The following is a 23,367-nucleotide window of genomic DNA, read 5'->3' on the forward strand; positions in this document are numbered from 1 at the left end:
CAGAAGTCACTTACTTGGTTTCACTGTCGATGTGTGCATTTTTGTGGGTTGTTTTCTTTTTACTCTGTGAAAGATAATCTACACTAAAGTGTAATATATTACTGGATGGTAAAAAGAAGGTAGAAAGAAGAAGAAAAGGATTTAACTCACTTTCATCGACAATAATCAGCATTTTCTTTTTTTCACTGTGGCCCCAAAAGTAAAGCCTGAGATGAAAAACTGTATCTTGTTATAGTCTCCTTAGTATAAATGTTTATGTAAAGAAATGTAAAAGCCCAGGGATAATTTTTTAAACACGGTTAAAATAACATAAGCCTAGAATCACGAATTTCCCTATACGCCCGTATTTGTCCGACTTATTTCCATTCTTAGCAAGGCATCCTTATCTAGTCTTCCCTCAACCGCAAACCATGCCCCGCTAATTATCTACCTGCTCATCAATCTCTTATCCCACTTTCTCACACAGTTTCACTTCCTTTCATTTAGTTAAACACCAGCATTATATTCTTTTATTTTTGCTTATGGTAACTTCTGTTTGTTCCTTACATCTTCTTTTCTGATGTTTATTAAAAATCCATCTGACCTTTTTCCCACATTTTAAACCACTGACGCCCCTCCTTCCCTTTGTTCCAATCCTTCTCTTTGTTCCTCCTGCGTTTCTCTTCAGATGCACGTGGGTTTCACACAGGGTCGAAGCCCCCACTGACAGCACTTTCCAGCCTCAGTCTGCAGAATGAATCCGGCCCGTGTACGAACATACACTGCCTGCAATCCCAGGAACAAGGAGGAAGCCCGGGGAGGTTGTGTCGAATTCTCCAGCAAACAAAGATGTATGCCTGATTGAAACTGAGAAGGGAACAAATGAGGCAAGAGGCAGGGGAGACAGCACCAACCAGTGTTGGAAGCTCGGAAAAAAATTGGGAGAAATGTAAGGGAGTGGTGAGGTTGGGTTTTGACCAACAATCATTAATTGTATTCTATCCAACAACTTGTCATGTTTGCCTTAGAATTAGCCCCTCAATCAAGCTTAGAAAGACAATTTAAAAATGTATTCTTTAATTAGTATATAAAGATACAAAATTACCCTTTTCTTTCTAATTTAAGGTTTTAAAATGTAAAACATGTCTAGAATGATATTATTTATGTATTAAAGTAGGTTATATAACAGACCCCTATCAAATTCAGTATTTGTTCTATAAAACAAGAACAAAAAAAGAATTCAAAAAAAAGAAGAGAGAAGGAAGAAAATAAGCCAGACTTAAGTTCAAAAAAATGGTTATCATGAACAAGCATTCAACTGGTCTCTGAGCTTCCTAGTACCTAAGAATTTAAAAAAAAAAAAAAAAAAAAAGCAATGTGTAATAAAATTCTTATTATCTGCTATACGGAAGTAAATAATTTTTCAAGAGAAACAAACTTTGCCTGTGCCAATTTGTAATACAGTTTCCTACACTTTTTTTTTTTTTAGCACGGTTCCTTTTAGAATATCATAAAACCTATAACCCCGTATCCTAAAAAAGGCACAAATCTACATCACACAAATTTGACATGCAGTTTCAGAGGATTCGTGGACCATCTCAAGCCTATCTCTGGAGCCTCTAGGAGTCCATGGTTTACAGGTTAAGGATTCTTGTCATTGAAATTTGGAGGAAGGGCATCTTAAAAGTCATAGTGGATAATGACAACAAAAATTGCAAAAGCTGTATGTTTTTCTATCTTTCTTATGTATGTTAGGAGGGTGATATTAAAGGATAATTCAGTGAAAGTAATTTTATGAGGAAGGTAAAATCATGAACTCTATATGTTCAATCACAATATTTGTATGTGACCTTTTGGCCAGTACATTTGCTACCCTTTATTTCTCATGACACAAGTGACTTCTAATCATTTCTTTAAGTGTTCTACAGAAGTACAGAATTTACAATACTCAGATGAGTAAATCAGATAGCTACTGTTTATCATTCCTTCACTTTATTTTATAGTTTACTAACATGTATGCCTACCCAAACAATATGTTATTTGGTTTCCCTTATTTGTAGAATTTATAAAATAAAATCATATTATATGCAATCTCTTGAAATCTTCTTTTCACTCGACATTAGGTTTCCAAAATTCATCCATGCTGTTGCATACCACTCAATTCATCATTTTTGCTATTGTATAATACTCCATTGAATAAATAAACCACAAACTATCCCCTCCTATTAATGGGCATTTGGAGTAATTCTAGTCTTTTGCTATTAGAAACTGAGTTGCACAATCAACATTTGCTAGGAAAAAGGTTTTACTCTGGGGATGGGGCAGGGGAGGAATTCATAGGCCCATTATTAGTAGTAGTCTAGATCATGGACTAGCTGGTTATATGGATGTTTATTAATCATTATGCTTTAAAATTTACCATAAACTTGCACATATTATTTTGTAGTTATGAAACGTTTTCAAAAAATAAGGTTTTTTAAAGCCATTGATAAACTAGAATATTTTATTATATTAAAATTTTGGAAAAATGGGCAATTATGCTTTAAAAGCTATCAGGAGAGGCGCCTGGGTGGTTCAGTCAGCTAAGCATCTGCCTTCAGCTCAGGTCATGATCCCAGGGTCCTGGGATGGAGCCCCACATCCCGCTCCCTGCTCGGCCAGAAGCCTGCTTCTCCTTCTCCCACTCCCCCTGTTTGGGTTCCTGCTCTTGCTCTCTCTCTCTGTCAAATAAATAAATAAAATCTTTAAAAAATAATAAAAATAAGTAAAAGCTATCAGGAGTTTCATTAAGCACCAAAATTATCATAAGTGAAAAATTATCTGTTGGGATTTTTTGATCTTCACTAATTATCATGAAACTATTTTGCTTTCTACCACTTTACCAGGACCTACTAAATCAACAGCATGATTTTCCATTTTGTTAAACTACTGCTTCCTTAAGTTAGGCTTTTGATAAGAGCACAGAGTTCAAAGTGATTCAGCAGCAAAACCAGTATCTGCCTGTTTTCCTATAAGCTATTGCATAATACATATACAAGATATTGAGTCACTTTTGTATTGCTTTTATCTGAAATATCGCTGTACTCACTGTATTATAATAGCCTAAAGCTAAACAGAGGAATATTCTATAACTGTAGTATACAATAGAAGATAGTCAAGGCTTACCTAACCCACTCCTCATCTGTCTTCTAGGAAAACACAAAGAGGACCATATATTGTGTTTGTATATACAACATTAGTGCAAGAGATGGAATCTGAGTGCATTCTTTTTATTTTGTAAAATAGTACTACTACAATACCACAGAAAATAATTTCTAAATGTGTAGATGCAAAAAAAAATGTTTTTAATAAAATAAAAATAAAAATGTAGATGCAAGGTATATAATTAAGTACTGAAGTATTCTTAAGGAGCTGTTAAATGACTGAGTTCAATCTTCCCACATGACCCCAAAACTTGGAAGTATAGCACCAAAGAGAAAACTCATTGATTTTTCAAACAATTTTGGGAAGGCCAAACTGACCATGCTAAAAATGAACCCTCAACCTACTCTCGCTCTACCCCAACCACCAAATGCTAAATATCCCAACCCACCAGAGGATGTTGAAAAGCTACCAACTTTGATGCCCTACAGAGTGTGAGAACTGAAACCAAACAGACATAGTCCTTAGGACAGTGCATGCTCTGTTCAGCTGGGTTCCAACTGCCTCTTTTGATTTTGCTTTCCCTTAGCTGAGTGTCAGGACGAATCCAAGTCCCATGTGCAGAGCCCTATCATACAATATTCTTTCCTATGACTCAGCCCAGCCTAACCTTCCCAGTGCAGAGTCCTAGATGAAGCATAATGTTCCTCATTAAACTCTCTTCACCTCATGAAATCACCCATAATTATTTTATGAAACTGCTTTTTAGTGCCATCAGTAATCTCCAAGAAATTTGAGTAGTTTTTATCTCTTTCTCATTACTCCAATCTTTCTTTAGCATTTGACCCAAAAATCTCCTTCTTGACATTCTATCTTCTTATTTTGAAAAACATGCTATTTGTTTTTGTTCTACTTTCATGAATTCTTCACTGTTTCTTTCGGTGGCTCTTCTTCTTCTTCCTTGTATTAGTTAGGTTTTGCTTCAAAACAACTATTTAGTTAACTCATGAATCTAGAGGTGAGTGATTTGGGATGGGCTCTGTTGATCTTAGCTGGGCTTGACCATGAGTCTCCGGTCAGCTGGAAAGTCAGCTGGGACAAATAAGACCTCTCTTCACACAGTATCATCCTCCAGGGGGTTTGCTTGGTTTTTTCTCATGGTACTTGCAAAATTCCAAGAACAGTAAGAAAGCAAGTCCCAAGATGCAAGCACTTTTCAATCTCTGTATTTGTCACATGTACTATTGTTCCATCGGCCAAAACAAGTCCGTTGGCCAAACTGAGAGTCTGTAGTGTGTGTGGATGCAAGGAGATGTGAACCAACGGGGCCATTACTGTGATCTACACACTGCACTTACTCACCTAAAATATGGGCATTTCTAAAGAGGTGATCTTTGGCCCCTTCTCCTATTTCTTAGACTAACACTCTATTGTTCTTATAATCCTTGTGAAGTCTACAATAGTCTGCAATGCTTATTCTTGTGACATCTATAACACCTCTGTGTGAATGCCTTCAAAATTCAAAATTCCATCTTTATATCCATCACTCTATTAACAAGAAATACAAAGTCATAGGAAGAACAAATTATGAATTTTTCCAGTGAAGGTGAGAAAAACCTTCTTAGAAAAGGGTCTTATGGGCGCCTGGGTGGCTCAGTCATTAAGCATCTGCCTTCGGCTCAGGTCATGATCCCGGGATCCTGGGATCGAGTCCCACATCGGGCTCCCTGCTCGGCGGGAAGCCTGCTTCTCCCTCCCCCACTCCCCCTGCTTATGTTCCCTCTCTCGCTGTGTCTCTCTCTGTCAAATAAATAAATAAAATCTTTAAAAAAAAAAAAAAAAGGGTCTTATGAGTTGAACCCTGAAAGAAAGGTATGATTTTTCCCAAACCAGGACTGATCCATGTATTTGTGTCTTCATTCATTCACTAAATAATAATTTTTTTAAGTGCATGCCACATGAGTTTGTGCTACTCTTATGGCATTTATCAGCATCTGTCTTATGCTAGCTGAGAAAAACAGCCCCTGACATCCAAGGACTACCCTTGTGCTATGAGTAGGCCTTGGTGTTCTCCCGTTGAACATAAGCAACCTCAGAGAACATTAACATCATCAGATGAGGCCACTCTGGGACCACGATGAGCAAGTCCAACACAAGATCAGATCACTCTGAATCACATCTGAATACCCACAAAGACATAGACATTGTCTAACCACAAAAATGACCAAACATCCGCTTATCTTGGCTAACATGAGTGACTGTTGTTTCTTTATCAATTACAGCCTTAATCTTGAACTAGTCTTCCTCCTTCTCAACAAAATTTATTAAAATACCCGATCATACAGTTATCCCCACTTCCTGACAGTAGTCAATCTAGAGCGAAGCCTTGCTTCTTTCAACCCTTCCCAAAATTATACCCCCAAATTCTATTATGCATTCTTTCTAACATGCTCTTACTGAGATGGTCCACTGTTGTCCATGCTGTGTTCTCCTTCCCCACACTGAGTAATAAACCAGCACAGGTATATTCCTGGTGGTCTTTGGCTGACAAGCACTGACATACAGTCTTGGTTTATTTGTCTTACCTCCAGAGATTGTTAGAATTCTCTGAGAAGAAGAAGCACTGTCTTGTTCATTTTGGTATCTCCCACTATCAAAAAACAGTGCCTTTAATAAAGTAAATATACACAAAATGCTTACTGAATGGATACATGAATCCCATAGACTCTATCTTTCTCAATGACTAGAAATGCTGAGGAGATTTTGGAGAAAGTGTCCTAAATCCTACTTCATAAACATAACACAAGCACCCTCCAGAGGGGACTTCTTAGAAGGGACTTCACCATCAGCACAATTCTGGGGCTTACAGGATGATGCCCCTCCTGTAATGAGAATCTTGGTATGTCATAATTGATTAATATTCAGATATAGAAGAAAAGATATATGTGAGATTGGAATAGCATCAGAGTGACTTTATATCTACCAACAATACTGGCCTTTCACAGGAACCATATGGGATTCTTCTGAATCACGCTGCCACTGTGGTAGGCAACATGTGTGTTAATGGAAATATTTATTTTGATATGAGATTCTAAATGCCTTTCAAAATAGATAGCTAATATAAATTCTAAAAGTTCTCAGTAATAGTATTTCTTGAATTACAAAAGCTCTTAGTTACAGCACTTCTTGAATTGCATTCCCATTTTACCCTTCAAAAGGCACAAAATTCATGAAAAAAATCTCTAATTGAGAAATTTAGTCTGAATTTAAAGGCCTACAAAATATGCATATGAATAAAAAAGAAGACAAATAAAAACATTTAAGAATCTAACACTAAAATTAAATCAATTTTTAAATAGGAAAAAAACTAATTGAAAAACTTTGTAGAAAAAAATGACCTCATGACAAAAAGATCATACACAAGGGACAGTCTATATGGCATCTGAAATTAATTAAATAAGCATGAAGGTGTATAATACAGATCACATGATCTACATTTGCAACTATATAGTTTAGCAAAATTCTTGTTACGTTAATCTTCAAAAAAATCCACATAAACTAATACTAAAGTTGCAGGCTTCAGGAAAACAGCCATAAGGAGGTCTAAAATACAATCAATCTGCATAACTACCTTCCCCCAGAAAAACTGGTCCAATCTTTCCAGTGCTAATAAGTGTTAAGAACTCCCATTAAAAATGGGAGTCAGAAAATGCTACAGAGAAATTAGCAGCTAATTAGTAAGAAAACTAGTAAAAAGAACATATAATTATTGTGTTTGGTAATGTTTTAGAATGTGACAGTGAAAATCTATTAATATTCAGTAAAAGCATCAAACTTTCAGCATGCACAATCTGAAAAATATTTCATATACATAATAATTTGAAATTATGTCTGTTAAGCATAAAAACTGAAATTACAAGTCTGGCCCCATTACATTAATTTTGTAAATGGGTTTTGGTTTTCTGTCCATTTAAAAGCTCAGGCCAATAATTCCTTTACTCTAAATATAACCACAATATAGTTTAGTACGTATGTATATGATTTTTAAATACCATTTCAATAAGATTCACAATCTGTTTCTGGCTCGATACTCATTCTACATTATGGATGATATTCAAACCAATCTGTGACCCCTAAGTATTATTTCCCCAGGAGTGGATTAGAGCCACAAATTTCTGGGACTCTAGAAATTATGCTATTATGACTATGAGTCTAACCAAAAATTAAGACATGAACAATTCATTGAGAAAAGAATGCAAAATGCCCTATGCCTTTAGAAACTCATTAGATATTTCTGGTAGGTAAAAAAGCAACTCAGAGAAGAACTGTTAAAAAAAAAAAAAAAGGTAGTTTTGTCAGCTGCTCTTCAAAAGATCTGAGATTTGTAGATAAGTAAACATTCGTGTAATTATTCATTTACCCAAACAATATTTAGGGGTGCTTACTATTTAGGCACCACACTAAGCTCTGGGGCCCAAGGCAATGGCTCCTCTCTCCGCCTCCCACACCCAGAGCTTATAGTTTCTGATAATAGATAAGCAATGATGATGAATGATGTTAAAGGCTCTAAGCAGGTACACCTCACGTAGTCCAGAAAGTCAAGAAAGGCTTCAGGGAGAGAGGAACAAACAGGGTGATACTGAATATGAGTGAGCAGTAGTCAGGAAAAGAGGAGGGAGAGGTTTGTAGGCAAGACAGCCTGCTCATGTGAAGCCCAAGACCTCAGTGAGGGAGAGTATGGAAAAAAGACTAAAAGACACTCAGCATGTGAAACCCATTTCAGGGAAAAAATATTGTGAGCTGAGGTTAGAGTGGAGATGCACAAAGTATGATTCATTTAAGTATAAGTAAATGGGGAGCCATGCAACCCAGTAATAGGTAACATTTATGAAGCCCTTACTATATGTGAAGTTCTCTGTGATGTGCGCTTTTCACACAAATAATCTCATTTATGTCACATAATGACCCTATGAAATAGGTGTCATTTTTATTCCTATTTTACATATAAGAAACTTAGGCAGAGGGGTCAAATAATTTGCGCAAGTTCACACAGCTAAGCCATGACAGAGCCAGACTCAAATTTAGATCATCTGGTCACCCAGCCTGTGTTCTTAAACACATTTAAAAAAAAAAGGCAATTAGCATTATATTTCCATTAAAATTCTATGCCACTAACATTTTGACCTAGTTAAAATATCCAGCAAGAACCCAAAGGTTGCTCTGATTCTTATTCATGATATGGTGTTACCTCACTACAGTACTGAGAGTTGGGAAGTCCAAAGGGAATTTTCTGAGTTGATAATCAGGCAGAGTTAACTGAGGCAAAACCTTGTTTGTTTTTCTCTTGGGAATCTCAAGACCTAGTAGACAGGACCTAATAGTTGCCGAACAAAAGTTAGTTCTACTTTATCGTACAGAAGATTGTGTCTACTTTGGAAATGTCAGTTTGGTGAGATGTTTGACCTTTATTCATGAAAAATAACACCAGGATGTATCTACAGAAGCAAACTCAGCATTCAAATAAATTCATCTGAACAAAAACAAATTAGAAAAAAACCAATAGAATATTTTATCTTTCAAAAAATGAATCTGATTAAGTTGGAATTTAGGCTCTAATCTGGAGGACTGAAGCACAGTAGCTTATAAGTTAATTCACTCATATGAAAAATTTTTATAGTATTCATTTTATTTTTTTATATAAAATTTTTTTCATCATTAGTAATTTGTTGAAAACCTGAAAAAAAAATCAATACTCTTACTAGAGAAAGAGTTGGGTTTTTTGGTGGTTGTCCATTTTCTTTCTTTTTTTTTTTTTAAAAGATTTTATTTATTTATTTGACAGAGAACACAAGCAGGGGTGGCGCGAGCCAAGCTACTCATGCTGTTTGACGAAGTCCAAGTATGGGGGATGATCCTGAAAACAGGAGACTCCACAGCTGGCTCCTGCTCTTCTCTTTCATTTTGTTTATGGCAATCTTTATAATTGTGGGAATATTTCTGTGGTTTCATGATAAAGTGATTACTCATCTTAGTTACGCCTATCTAAGCAATCATAATGAAACTAATTCCACGAAGAATTAGTTTCTATAGAACAAAATAACAAGACAGTCACGCTATGTCTAGCACCTTTCTCTTTGCCTACTGTTTTTTAGTTTTAGCAAAAGCCAATAAGCAGAAATCAATAAAGGTCATGTTAATCATTACAAAGGAAAAATGAAAGAAGGCTATGGCTGTAATCCAGAAAATGATCTAAGATTTGGAAAAACAAAAATATCCTAACATATAAATAAAGTTCCTCCGAGGCTGTCAGGAGGAGATGCTTGCAGCCTGATCCTGTGTCTGTGTCTCCTCATTCGCCGACGCCGTCCTTTCCTACGAGAGACCCACCCCGGCTGGAGCTGGACTCCGGCACAGGGGGAGCAAGAGAGGGAGAAAGAGGCTCCCCGCTGAGCAGGGAGCCTGATGTGGGTCTCAATGGGGGGCTCAATCCCAGGACCCTGGTATCATGACCTGAGCTGAAGATGGATGCTTAACGACTGAGCCACCCAAGTGCCCCAATACTTTGAAAGTTTCAATTGCAATATGCCATGCAAAACAACTCTTTCTTGGGGTGTCATTTCACTGCTTCTCAAAGATATCTTGAGATACATGTAATCAAATTTTACTATTCAGCAACTACTTTAAACTGCTATTAATTACACTTACACTTTAACTGTGATTTTTTTTTTTTTTTTTTTTTTTTTTAGAGAGGAGGAGGGAAGGGGAGGGGCAGAGGGAGTGGGAGAAAGAGAATCTTAAGCAGACTCCACATCCAGCAAGAGCCCAACAGGGGACTCGATCTCCGATTATGACCTGAGCCAAAATCACGAGTCTGATGCTTAACCAAGAGAGCCACCCAGATGACCCTTAACTGTGATTTTAGTGCAGTTTAGTTGGTTCCTCTTTTCCTCTCTTCTATGACTTTGCCATTATTCTTATAAAATTTATTTTATTTTATTTTAAAGATTTTATTTATTTATTTGAGAGAGAGAGACAGAGATAGCGAGAGAGAGCATGAGCGGGGAGCAGAGGGACAAGCAAGCTCCCAGCCGAGCAGGGAGCCTGATGTGGGACTCGATCCCAAGACCCTGGGATCATGACCGGAGCCGAAGGCAGATGCTTAACCGACTAAGCCACCCAGGTGCCCTAAAATTTATTTTAATTTAGCGGTTAATTATCATTTTTCTTGAAAATGGTGACAACTTACATAAAATTCATTATATAACAAATTAAAAGAAACACAGTTATGTTAACATAAGCATAATAGTTATATTAATATGAACAACCAACCATATAATATCTGCGATGTAATGTTTTATAAATTAAGTATTTTAGCACCATATTTATTATTTTACATCAAGGGATTAGAAGAGAATACATCATAATTCTATAGGTAATACAGTCACTTAATAAGACATTTTTCTAACTAAATTATTTGTCTTAAAATTCTTATGTTGGATTTATCTGAAACATTTATTTTGATAACAGCTATATTATTCTTATGATATATTTTACTTATATATGGAAATCTCTATTTTACTTAGTTTCTAAAACAATGCCTTATTTTCATTTTCCACATATATGCACTTAGTCTTCCTTGAAAACTATCACAAAGGGAAAGAAATAAATGATCTGGAAAAAGAACAATTACAGGATGACTTGCCTGTAGGTGATTTTCTAGTGATTTAAGCTACTCAAAGTAGATATGTCAGATTGGTTTGTGAATATACTGATGCCTTTGGTACAGCCACTGTGGAAAATAGTATGGAAGTTCCTCAAAAAATTAAAAACAAAAATATTACATGATCAAAAAATTCTACTAATGGGTACTTACCCAAATAAAATGAAAACCTCAATTTATAAAGACATATGCACTTCTATGTTTATTACAGCATTATTTACAATAACCAAAATATGGAAGCAACCTAAGTGTCCATCAATAGATGAACAGATAAGGAAGATGTGGGGTATCTGAAACATTATGAAATCATAAAAAAGATGAGATCATGCCATTTGAGACAACATGCATGGATCTTGAGGGTATTATGCTAAGTGAAATAAGTCAGGCTAAGAAAGACAAATACCATATGATTTCACTCATTAAAAAAAAACAAAAAACAAATGAATAAACAAAAAGCAGAATCAGACCTAATAATACAGAGAACAAACTGATGGTTGTCAGAGGGGAGGAGGATGGGAGTTGGGCAAAATGGGTGCAGGGGAGTGGGAGAAACAGGCTTCCAGTTATGCAATGACTACGTCATAGGGATAAAGGGGCAAGGCATAAGAAATATAGTCAATGGTACTGTAATAGCGATATATGGGGACAGATGGTAGCTACACTTGTGGTCAACGGAGCATAATGTAAAAACTTGTCAAATTACTATGTTGTACACCTGCAACTAATGTTACATTGTATGTCAATTAGACTCAAATTTTATATATATTTATATATATATATATATATATTCTGATGCCTTCATTTATTTATGTCTTAATAATAATTTTAATTTTTAAACTACATCGTCCACTAATAAGATTCAAAAGGTGGCTTCATTACCCAGCTGAGAAAGAAGTCTACTGACATCCAGTTTGAAAATAACTAGGAACACTACGCACAACTTGTATTGGGTAGTTATCAAATTCAGCAGTATTCAAATCACCAAATAGTGAAGCTCCAATTCTATTTTAAAATGGTGGGGTAAAAGAATTCTCTTCCTTAGAATAGACCCCTTTATTTTTCAGTGCTACTTTCTTCAAGCCAGACAATGGCAATGATCTTAAATTAGATAAAATTTTGATAGAACTCTAGTTTGACACAGTAAAGAGGAGCACAATTAGGAAAATATGCCCTATACAGATGGGGAGAAATTCCATTACATTTATACTTCATAAAATTCTAACACTTTTATTTCATAGCATAAACTACCAACAAAATTACAAGGTACAAATATTTTTTTTCAAAGTAGCTCATAAAATAGTGAATAGGAGAGGAACTGGAAATAATCTGCCTTTATGTGGTAATTGAAAGGAGGAGAAAAACCTTTCCATTGAATGCTTTCATAGTTTAATTTGGTATAAAGTGTGTGAGCACCACCTAAAGCACACTTAGACAATTAGGCAAAGAACTTTTTAAACCCTTTGTGGATAAATGATTTGCTATGTGTAAATTGTACAATTGCTGACCATTTTGCTTTTCATCACTATATTGCATTAAATTTTTTTTTACAGTAAAAACATAGAATTTAAAGCCATTGTTCTTGGCTCCAAGATTTATATATGTAATTTCCATACCATTATTTTCCGGGTGAACTTTATTTCTAAAAACACTGTGAATAAAAAAATATAAATGGATGGAATACTACTCAGCCATCAAAAAATGAAATCCTGCCATTTGCAACCATGTGGATGGAACTAGAGGGTGTTATGCTAAGCGAAATAAGTCAATCAGAGAAAGACATGTATCATATGATCTCACTGATACGTGGAATTTAAGAAACAAACAGGATCATAGGGGAAGAGAGGGAAAATATAAAACAAGACAAAATCAGAGAAGGAGACAAACCATAAGAGACTCTTAATTATAGGAAACAAACTGAGTGTTGCTGGAGGGGAGAGGGTTGGGAGGATGGGGTAACTGGGGGATGGACATGAAGGAGGGCACGTGATGTAATGAGCACTGGGTATTATATGAGACTGATGAATCACTGACTTCTACCTCTGAAACCAATAATACATTATATGTTAACTGAATTTAAATAAAAATAAATAAATTTAAAAAAAAAGAAAAAAATGCAAACAGAGTTCTGAGTACTCAGACTCTAAGAGCAAGGCTTTTGAGAAATTCCATGTTGAAGATGTTGAAGAATAGCACTCATCTATGAAAGGACCTAGGAGTTCAAATTGAAGTTAAGGTAAATATAATAATTTTTCCTAGAGACAAAATAAGTCATTAAGAAAGGCTTTATTATATCACTTAATGCAAGATATTCAGAAAAGGTATTTCAAAGTGGAATAACAATCAAGTATTAAATTGGTTTATCTTTTAACAATAGCATAGTTCTTTTTTTAACATCTCTACCTCTTAGTATTAAAAAAACAAAACAAAAAAAAAGCTAAAACCTTCAACTGTTTTGCCCTGACATTGGTAACTCCAGAAGTATTTGCATTGTTTTCTCATTTCAGCAAGTCAAGAATAAAGACACACACAGATAAATACTAATATGCATGCATTAAACTAGTCTACTTAGGAATTAGATGACTCAGTTTTCATTGGTTTCCCATTGCCTCCCATCTCACACAGGCAAATATAAACAATAATCTTTACTTAATGCTATATACTGAGCTCATTGTAAAATAAACTACATTAACTTCCACAGTATTTGAAAGGAAAAAAATGAAGTGTAACTTTGAAACACTCAATGAAGAAAGATATTAAAAGACTTCTTTGTGTAATTCCCCAGGTACTAAGGCACTGTGTGGGCCACTTGGACACCCTCACTCAGAAGACTGTTAACTGCTTAACTGTTAAGTTCAAATCACTACCACTTGAAATGGACTGGAATTCTAGAGGCTGCAGCTACCTGCACCAAAAGTATTGAAGGAATTTAGCCATTTGGTGGCAAGAACTCTCATTAATAACCTCTGTTCATAGATGAAGGCCATGGTGTACACTTAAATGAAAAGAAATGGTCCACGTTGACCAAGAGGCACAGTGGCAACATCTTCTGGGCATCAAGTTTTTATTCCAGTGGATGTGAAGATCCCAAGGGGAGCCCACTATAGGTCAGTAGTGACACACAGGAATACTGCTGAGAACCATTTCCAAGAGGAAAAATGTCAGGAGTTATGTGCAGAAAAGAAAAAGTATTCTTGGTTACAGATAGCCCATGAGAATAAAAAAATAGCCACAATATTTTAGTCATCTTATTTTGTGTTTGTTAGGCAAATATAATCTAAATAAGCAAAGGACACTGTGCTTGCACCTGTTACCCAGACTATTATCACTTTTGAATTGTCTTATTTCAGTTTGTTTACTTGTTTTCTTCAGCATTTGCTGTTTTGTCAAGTATGAATGTAGCTAAACCACTACATATGAGATATTAAGAGCTCAGGTTCCCAGACCATCGGGGAACCCAGAGATCTACGTGACCCCAGGGACCCTATAGATGAGCAAGCAGAGGTCCTAAGCAATTATATATATTGAATACATTTAAAATTAGTAGATTAAAAGGTTTTTAGAGTACAGGTCTTTCACCTCTTTGGTTAAGTTTATTCCTAGATATTTTATTGTTTTTGGTACAGTTGTAAATGGGATTGTTTTCTTAATTCCACTTTCTGCTGCTTCATTATTAGCGTATAGGAATTCAACAGATTTCTGTACATTGATTTTGTATCCTGAGACTTGCTGAATTCATTTATCAGTTCTAGTAGTTTTTTTGGTTTTTTGGTGTTTTGGGTAGAGTCTTTAGGGCTTTCTATATATAGTATCATGTCATCTGCAAATATAAAACTATAAAACACTGGTGAAAAAAAATTCAAGATGACATAAAGAAATGGAAAGACATTCCATGCTCATGGGTTAGAAGAACAAATACTGTTAAAATGTCTATACTACCCAGAGCAATCTATAAATTCAATGCAATCTGTATCAAAATACCAACAGCATTTTTCACAGAGCTAGAACAAGGAACCCTAAAATGTGTATGGAACCAAAAAAGACCCCAAATAGCCAAAGCAATCTTTAAAAGGAAAAACAAAACTAGAGGTATCACAATTCCAGATTTCAAACTCTATTACAAAGTGGTAGTAATTAAAACAGTATGGTACTGATTATAAAAAACAGACATACAAATCAATGGAATAGAACAGAAAAGCCAAAATAAACCCACATTTATATGGTGAGTTAATCTTCAACAAAGGAGGAATGAATATACAATGGGAAAAAGACAATCTCTTCAACAAACGGTGTTGGGAAAACTGGACAGCTACAGGCAAAAGAATGAAACTGGACCACTTTCTTTCACCATACACAAAAATAAACTCAAAATGGATTAAAGACCTAAACGTGAGACCTAAAACCATAAAAATCCTAGAAGAGAGTACAGGCAGTAATCTCTCTGACATTGGCCCTAACAACATTCTTCTAGCTATGTCTCCCAAAGCAAGGGAAACAAAAGCAAAATTAACCTATTGGGACTACATCAAAATAACAAGTTTCTGCACGGCGAAGGAAATAATCAATACAACTAAAAGGCAACCTACTGAATGGGAGAAGATATTTGAAAATGACATATCTGATAAAGGGTTAGAATCAAAAATATATAAAGAACTGATACAACTCAATACCCAAAAACCAAATAATCCAATTAAAAAATGGGCAGAAGATATGAACAGACATTTCTACAAAGAAGACATAGAGACGGCCAACAGACACATGAAAGGATGCTCAACATCACTCATCATCAGGGAAATGCAAATCAAAACTGCAAGGAGATATCACTTCACACCTGTCAGAATGGCTAAAACCAAAAACACAGGAAACAACAAGTGTTGGTGAGAATGCGGAGAAAAAGGATCCCTCTTGCACTGTTGGTGGGAATGCAAACTGGTGAAGCCACTGTAGAAAACAGTATGGAGCTTCCTCAAACAATTAAAAATAAAACTATCCTATAATCCAGTAATCATACTATTGCGTATTTACAAAAAAATATATAAAAACACTAATTCAAAGGGATACATGTATCCCTATATTTATTGCAGCATTATTTACAATAGCTAAACTATGGAAGCAGCCCAAGTGTCCACTGATAGATGAATGGATAAAGATGTGATAGATAGATAGATACAGATATTTACATAGATATCTATAGATCGATGGATATAGATAGATAGATAGCAGAATATTATACACCTGTAAAAAAGAATGAGATCTTTCCATTTGCAACATGGATAGAGCAAGGGAATATAAAACTAAGGTAAATCAGTAAGTCAGAGAAAGACAAATACCATATAATCTCACTTATATGTGAAATTTAAGAAACAAAACAAATGAGCAAAGGGAAAGAGAGAGAGAAAGAGAAATCAACAGATTCTTAACTAGAGAGAACAAACTGATGAGTACCAGCGGGGATGTGGATGGGGGGATGGGAGAAATATGGGGTGGAGATTAAAGAGTACACTTATCATGATGAATAAAAAATAGAATGATAAAAATATTAGTAGATTATGAGTTCGAGACTCTAATATAAATATGCTAGTATTCATTCGTATAGTATGCATGTTACGCTGAATATAAAACATACATAATACCATATCTTACCATACCGTATCTGTAAATCATACAGTAGTAAAAACAAACGCACATAAGTAAGAATTCAATGAATAAGATATTTCCTATAGATCAACACAGAAAACAATGTTTACGCAGATGATTTTCTCATTTGAGAACAATTCCATTCCTCAAAAGTCTAGGTTTCAATTCATTTCTATTTGGGCATAAAATAAGACCCTTCTTAACATGTATAGGTTCCTGGTGTTGGAAAGAATCTCAAAAATTACCAAACCTCCTTCTGTATTTGTATTTGAGTTTAGAAAGCAGCAGTACTGCCCCAATGGCACTTCCTTGCCATTTTATTCCCTGGGCTAGTAAAGGATGCTGTAGCTCTCATAAAAAGGAGAACCGTATGAGAAAATGAGTGAATCCCCAGTGGTTCGTTCCTCTACTAAGGATCCATTCTATAAAATGAGTCTGAGAGACATTCCCAGTCTTGGGTTTCACTGGAACCAGGCAGGAACAAAGTTAGGGAGTAACAGTCCCCACTTGCTTCCCAACCCACCAAACCTCAAGTATCCATTGTCAAGACTGCTTTACCTACTTTATAGTCAACCACCACTAGCCTAACCTCCCTCCTCCCCCACTCACCACGCCACCACTGTGCCTGGCACTTGCATGGATGGATGCATGGATGCATGGATGCACGGATGGGTGGACGGGTGGATGAGTGGATAAGTATATAAAATTTTCCTCTGTGGGTCCATCATAATTCACAGGATTTTTTTTCAACTATCAGAGTAGTCTTTATCGCCTCCTCTGGGGAAATACTGCCATTATATTTTCCTTGTTAAAACTTACTAAGTGTCTGTAGCTGGCCAGTTTCTAATCATAATAAAAGCTCCAAACTATCACAATTTGGGTAGCCTAAGTCCATATCTGGCACTCAAAGAAAAAAGCCTAGTCATAATTTTACTGGGAAAGAGTAGTGAAAAATCAGCATCTTCTAAATGTTACCCTGTATGTTAGTTGGCCCTGTGTGTGCCTAACAGAATGAAAAAGGATTAAAATTAGAGTTAGGGTTGGGGGTTGATGCTTCAAAAGTTTTAAAAGAGAGAGAGCTGGACTTCAGATTTGAAAGATTTAAGGAAGATCTATGATATACCTGCAAATGAAGTGCAGTTCTATTATTAAAGTGAGGCATGACTTATTTTAAGCCAAACCAAAGGTAGGGCATTAATTGCACCATTTGTTTACAGGGATGAAGATTCACGCAGGGCCCATGGATATACATATTGTAATAGAAGTCATTTCCACAACAATTACCTGCCAGTCTCACTCTCCCTTAGCAGGAGAGGCGTGTTTCGATTAGGAGGTTCTTACCAAGGCTTCCTCCTACTTTCTGGGCAGCTCTTTGGAAATGAGGGGGCTGCGGAGAGGTAAGAAGGAAAACTCATTACCCGCCCTCGGAGAGTTGAGAAAGTGTGGGTTTGTACTACTCACGGCTCTGCCTGCAGGCTCCTGTCCTCAGCCACATAGTTAGAAGGAACATAGCCCTGTAGCCGTTGGCCAGAGACATCTTCCCTTTTCTCCAAGTGCCTGGCAAACCACCAGCCCTCGCGGGAAGTGTCCAGGACTTGGAGCTTGTCGCCCGCGCGGAAGCTCAGGTCCTCTGCGGTCCTCGCCTGGTAATCAAACAGAGCCACAAAGTAGTGGCCGTGGCTTCTCCTGGGCTCCTGACTCTGCGACTGGGGAGGATCGGGGGAGCAGTGGGCCACTGGGTTCTCAATCACCACCGCCGGCTTGTCGGCCTCCTGGAACAAGCAGGGGAGGCAGGGCCGCAAGTTCGCCCAGAACCTCAGACAAATGTTGCCCATGGTGCTGTGGTTGGGAGGAGGGGAGAGGGGCTTCTCCCTCTCCCCTCAGTCTCTGCAGATCCACTTTCTCTTCTTCCACCAGGCAGCTTGGAAGTCAGCACCAACTCCCCCGGCTTCCGAGAGGGTGCAAAGCCCTGTTTCACAAGGGGCAGACCTGCCTGCAGTGATCCCCGCTTGGGAACACGCACCTGCTTGCTTTCTGTGGCCGGAGCTGCTGCCCCAATGCCAAGCTGAGTGGGAGCTGGGAGGCTGCTCGGGGAAAGATGCCTTTTCTTCTTGTCTGCTTAGGAATCCCACAGCAAAAATAAAATTAAGAGGGCTTTATTTAGACAAACGTCTGTGAACAGAAGAGTCATCTTGCTTTATGTCCCGAGGTAAAGTTAATAAGAGAAAGAGGTGAACTGCAGGTAAGATCGCATCTTGCCTCCGCCGGGAGCTCCCTCCCTGCTTCAGGTCCGTCTCTGTGGTCTGGCCGGTCCTGACCCCCACTGCTCTTTCCTTTTTGCTAATGATTAACCAACCAGCTGAGCCTATTGCCTTTAACATCCTGAGCTATGAGCTGACTGTGATAATTTCTCCTTACTTCCTGGTTTCCTTTTCTCTGTGATTTAAAAGAGATTCCTGTCCTCTCTACCTCTCCCTTCCCACACCCAAGAGAGACCAGCGCCCTCACCAGGGAGCCAAACTCTTAAAGCCCTGCCAAAGTCCATACTACCGGATAAACAGGCTAGCCCAGGGAGCTTTTTGTCTTGCTATGTTCCCAGCACAGATTTTTTTCCCCCGCTCATGAAGATAAGTAGGATTATTTTGCCACCACTAGGGGAAATTAAAAGGATAATTAAAGTGTCTAGATATTTGTTACTGGACAAATGGCAACTGGAAAAGAACTATTGAGTTCCTACCTTTTTTCATCACTATGAATAGATTTTTTTTTAAGATTTTATTTATTTATTTGAGAGAGAGAATGAGATAGAGAGACAGAGCATGAGAGGGGGGAGGGTCAGAGGGAGAAGCAGACTCCCTGCTGAGCAGGGAGCCTGATGTGGGACTCGATCCCGGGACTCCAGGATCATGACCTGAGCCGAAGGCAGTCGCTTAACCAACTAAGCCACCCAGGTGCCCCTGTAAATAGATTTTTAATAGCTTCAAAATATATTTACAGTCTGGAAAAATATGAGAGCAGCTGACTATAATGCTGAGACCCTGAAACACTGCTCTTTCCCACAGAGACATTTAATTTCCCATCTCTCATGTACTATTTCTGAAATACATACACATACAGAGAGATTAGGGGACCAGTAGAGAGAAGGAGTAGAAGGGCTGCATGTGAGCAGCTGTGGGTCTACAGGAATTCTGACTAACTTCATTGGTAGGACCTCAGGACCTAATGACGCTGAGATCAGACAGCCATCCTGACTGGCAGTGGGGTTTGCTCTACTTCCTCTTGTTTGGGACAGCTGACTCACAAATGTGTGCTCTGGATCCCAAGAACAATAAGGCAGAGAATGTGGACAGATCAACACACCACCATTTTCACTAGTAGAGGCCACTCTCAACTCATTTACGATGTGTCACTTGTTTTCATATAAGACATTTATTAAAATTCTCCACTCTAAAAAAACAATCTCTATATATGTTACTGGAGGCTTGACCTGGCTAACCAAGCCTCAGCACAACCTCAAAATTCCTGTTCTTTGACAAACAGCAAGGCATTTTTAGTAATCAGAATAATCAAACTCAAGGAAAACAGGGGGGAAAAAACCCCAGGGAACCATGGCCATGGCTTCAGCCCCATCTGCTCTTACCTGGTACTAAAATCAGTCATTCATGTTGGACAGATGACCTGGCTAGAACAAGACCTCATGTCAAATTCCCAGGTTTTTCCAGTTGTCTTCAGAGTTAGAGCAGAAGCACCAACTTAGCAGTAAAAGAAAAGCCGAAAGCTGAGCCACTTTTGGGTTGTCTGTTTGTTTGTGACATGGGACCGAAAATATAATTCTACATATAAGAGAAAATGGCAATTATATAATATTGAGAAGCCATAAGTATATTTTGTTTCAGACACAATATTAATTGTAAAAGTGTGGGATTCTATTAATGCCCCCATATAGAGGCATAGGATGCCAGTCTTTCCAGAGACATCTGTAGGATCTAAAAATGAAATGAGATTTGGAAGCAGCTAGAGAGGGGTATTCAAACCCAATTTGTAAGTGGAGTTTGAGACTTCAAAAATTCAAAGTTTTTAAATTCAGATATACCTCCATTATGGTCATGACAAGGCATTCTAGAAAAAGGCAAAGTGGCAGATGTGCACACCACAGTCACTGAGCTAATAAATGAAATTGAAAAAAGCGGGTGACCATCCGAAGGTGTCAGGCGAGCAATGGTCTGAGAAAGCTGAGCCATGGGGTGGGGAGAGAAAAGGTTTCTTTGTGTCAACAGTACCAGAACTCTGCAGTCACCCAAGCTTGAAGATTTAAAGTCATCTTTTTACTCTCCCCCTGGTTTCTCTGAGTTAATCAATCATTAAATTCTCAGTCTTCCTTTTCATTTATTCCACAAACTTTTTTTATTCCTTCTGAATGACAGCTGGGTACTGGACAAAAAATAAATAAAAATAGAATATTCTTCCCTAGATTATTCCAGAGGCGTCCTAAGCAGTCTCCCTTCCTCTAGCTTATCCCCTACCTCTGACTCACCTTGCATACCACTCCCAGAGCAATTTTTATAATAGTAATAATGATGAGTGCTGGTAAAGAGTAACCATCGGGATTGGAGGGCTTTCTATGTACCAGGCCCTGTGCTAAGAATGTTACAAATGGTATTCATTTAATTCTCAGAAAATAAAAACAATAATACCTATGAGGTAGGTAGGGTTTTATGTTTGTTTTCAATTTTAAAGAAGAAACAAAGAGCCTGGGTGGCTCAGTCATTAAGCATCTGCCTTCGGCTCAGGTCATGATCCCAGCGTTCTGGGATCGAGCCCTGCATCAGGCTCCCTGCTCCACGGGAAGCCTGCTTCTCCCTCTCCCACTCCCCCTGCTTGTGTTCCTGCTCTCGCTGTCTCTCTGTCTCTGTCAAATAAATAAATAAAATCTTTAAAAAAAAGAAGAAAAAACCAAGACTCCAGGAGATTAAGTAAATTGTCCAAGCTTACATAGCCACCAAGTGGCTGAACCATGAGTAACACCCTGGTCTCAATCTGTCTCCAAAGCCTGAGTTTTGATGACTCTAAAAAGAAGCTAATGTCATTCTTCTGTGTAAAATCCTTCAGGATATCCAATGTGTTTGGAATAAAACCTAAATTCTTTATCAGGACACATAAGGCCCTGCTAACCTCTCTGACCTCATGGCCCTTCCCTGCTGCACACACACCGTGGGATGCAGGTTCCCCAGGAACTAGCGCTCCTGAAGCCCTCCCGCCCCCCCACCCCACTCCCTAACTTCCTTGTGATTTTTCCAGGCTGAGTTCAATTGATACTTTCTCTGTCATAACAGAGTAGAGGCCCCTACTCTGTGTACCCCTAAAACCTGACACACACTTCTACTTGGTCACCTGCTGAATGCCACTTGGTTCTCTTACTTGTTTGCTTTCCCCACAAGAATTAGATTTCCTTCTCTGAATCTTCAGTGCCTTGTACAACATCCAGTATGTAAGGAGTAAATACTCTATAAGTATTGAGGAAGGAAGAAAGGGAGGGAGGAAGAAAGGGAGGGAGGGAGGGAGGGAGGAAGAGGGGTCCCTGGGCTCAGTTGGTTAAGTGTCTGACTCTTGATTTCAGCTCAAGTCATGATCTCAGGATTGTGACATCAAGCCCCATGTCAGGCTTCTCATTGATCCTGGAGTCTGCTTAAGAGTCTCTTTCCTGGGGCGCCTGGGTGTCTCAGTCGTTAAGTGTCTGCCTTCGGCTCAGGTCATGATCCCAGAATCCTGGGATAGAGCCGGGAGTCCAGCTCCCTGCTCGGCGGGAAGCCTGCTTCTCCCTCTCCCACTCCCACTCCCCCGCTTGTATTCCCTCTCTCCCTGTCTCTCTCTCTGTCAAATAAATCAATAAAATCTTTAAAAAAAAAAAAAGTCTCTCTCCTTCTCCCTCTGCCCCTCCCCCACCTTGCGCCCCTCTCTCTCTATCTCTCTCTCTCCCCCTCTCTGGAAAGAAAGAAAGAACACAGAAGGGAGAAAGGGAAGAAGGAGAGGGGAGGGGAGGGGAGGAAAGGAAAGGAAAAAAGAAAGAAAGAAGTGAAAGGAGGGAGGGAGGGCAAGGAAGGAAGGAGGGAAGGAAGGGCCTCACAGGGTGAGAGAAACACTGTGCAAGTCACTCACATTTGAGAACAAGAATTCTGCAGTGTGAGAAGTACTGGGAGCACAGTGGGGGTGACTTTCTGTCCTTTGCCTCTAACCCTCTTTCCTCTGTTTCCTGAATGTCGGATTCCTTTGCCAGCTTCCTAGACCAGTTCACCTGCCTGCAGCCAATCTCCCTCCCATCCTTGGATGGAGCAGACTGCCACCACATTAATCTTCTTTAATCACTCTCCTGAACAATAACCTTCATCAGATCCCCACTGCCTGGAAAATATGACTTGGACTTTGAGGCTAGAGAGTTTAACCTTACCCGATCTTTGTCAGATGTGCCCTTTCCACACCCTCCTTCCATATGGGCCTTTCTGTAGCCCTCCCACTCAGCCAGATTGCTTTACTGTGGCTTCTAACATGCTTTCTCCATTCCCACGTCTGATCCCACCTCCTGTCTCATTCCTCTGCTTAATATTCTTTCGCCTCCCAACAGACTCCTGCCTGCATTTTGAGGTCTGAATAAAAATCCCACACCTTCTCTAGGCCTTCTTTGTCCACTTCTGCCAAAATAATTTTTCCCTCCCTTGAGTCTTTCTGGCTTATACACAGCACATACACAATGTGAAATGAATTTAACCATGCTCCTGTATCCTACTTGCTGAACACTGCAACAGAAAATCCCACAGTTATTCAGTTTTATACCAAGACAAATTAATGATCTCCAACTCCTGCTAAGCCCTTAGCACTGCTCGACGTTCTTTTATATG

General features: G+C 38.3%; 1 protein-coding gene across 1 annotated transcript in view; it reads right to left on the reverse strand.

Moving 5' to 3' along the window:
- FRK (fyn related Src family tyrosine kinase) overlaps positions 1 to 18,860 on the reverse strand; it is a 102,541-nt gene extending 83,681 nt beyond the window's left edge. Inside the window, exon 1 of the mRNA XM_045866051.2 lies at positions 17,936 to 18,860. Coding sequence (XP_045722007.1) covers positions 17,936 to 18,309 — 374 coding nt within the window. The 5' untranslated portion in view covers positions 18,310 to 18,860. The remainder of the gene's footprint in view (positions 1 to 17,935) is intronic.
- Positions 18,861 to 23,367: the final 4,507 nt, after the last annotated feature.

This window comes from Mirounga angustirostris, unplaced genomic scaffold (genome assembly GCF_029215605.1).
Source record: "Mirounga angustirostris isolate CCGP_5_RB_7025 unplaced genomic scaffold, mMirAng1.0.hap1 SCAF_8, whole genome shotgun sequence".
Classification (NCBI taxonomy): Eukaryota; Metazoa; Chordata; class Mammalia; order Carnivora; family Phocidae; genus Mirounga; species Mirounga angustirostris.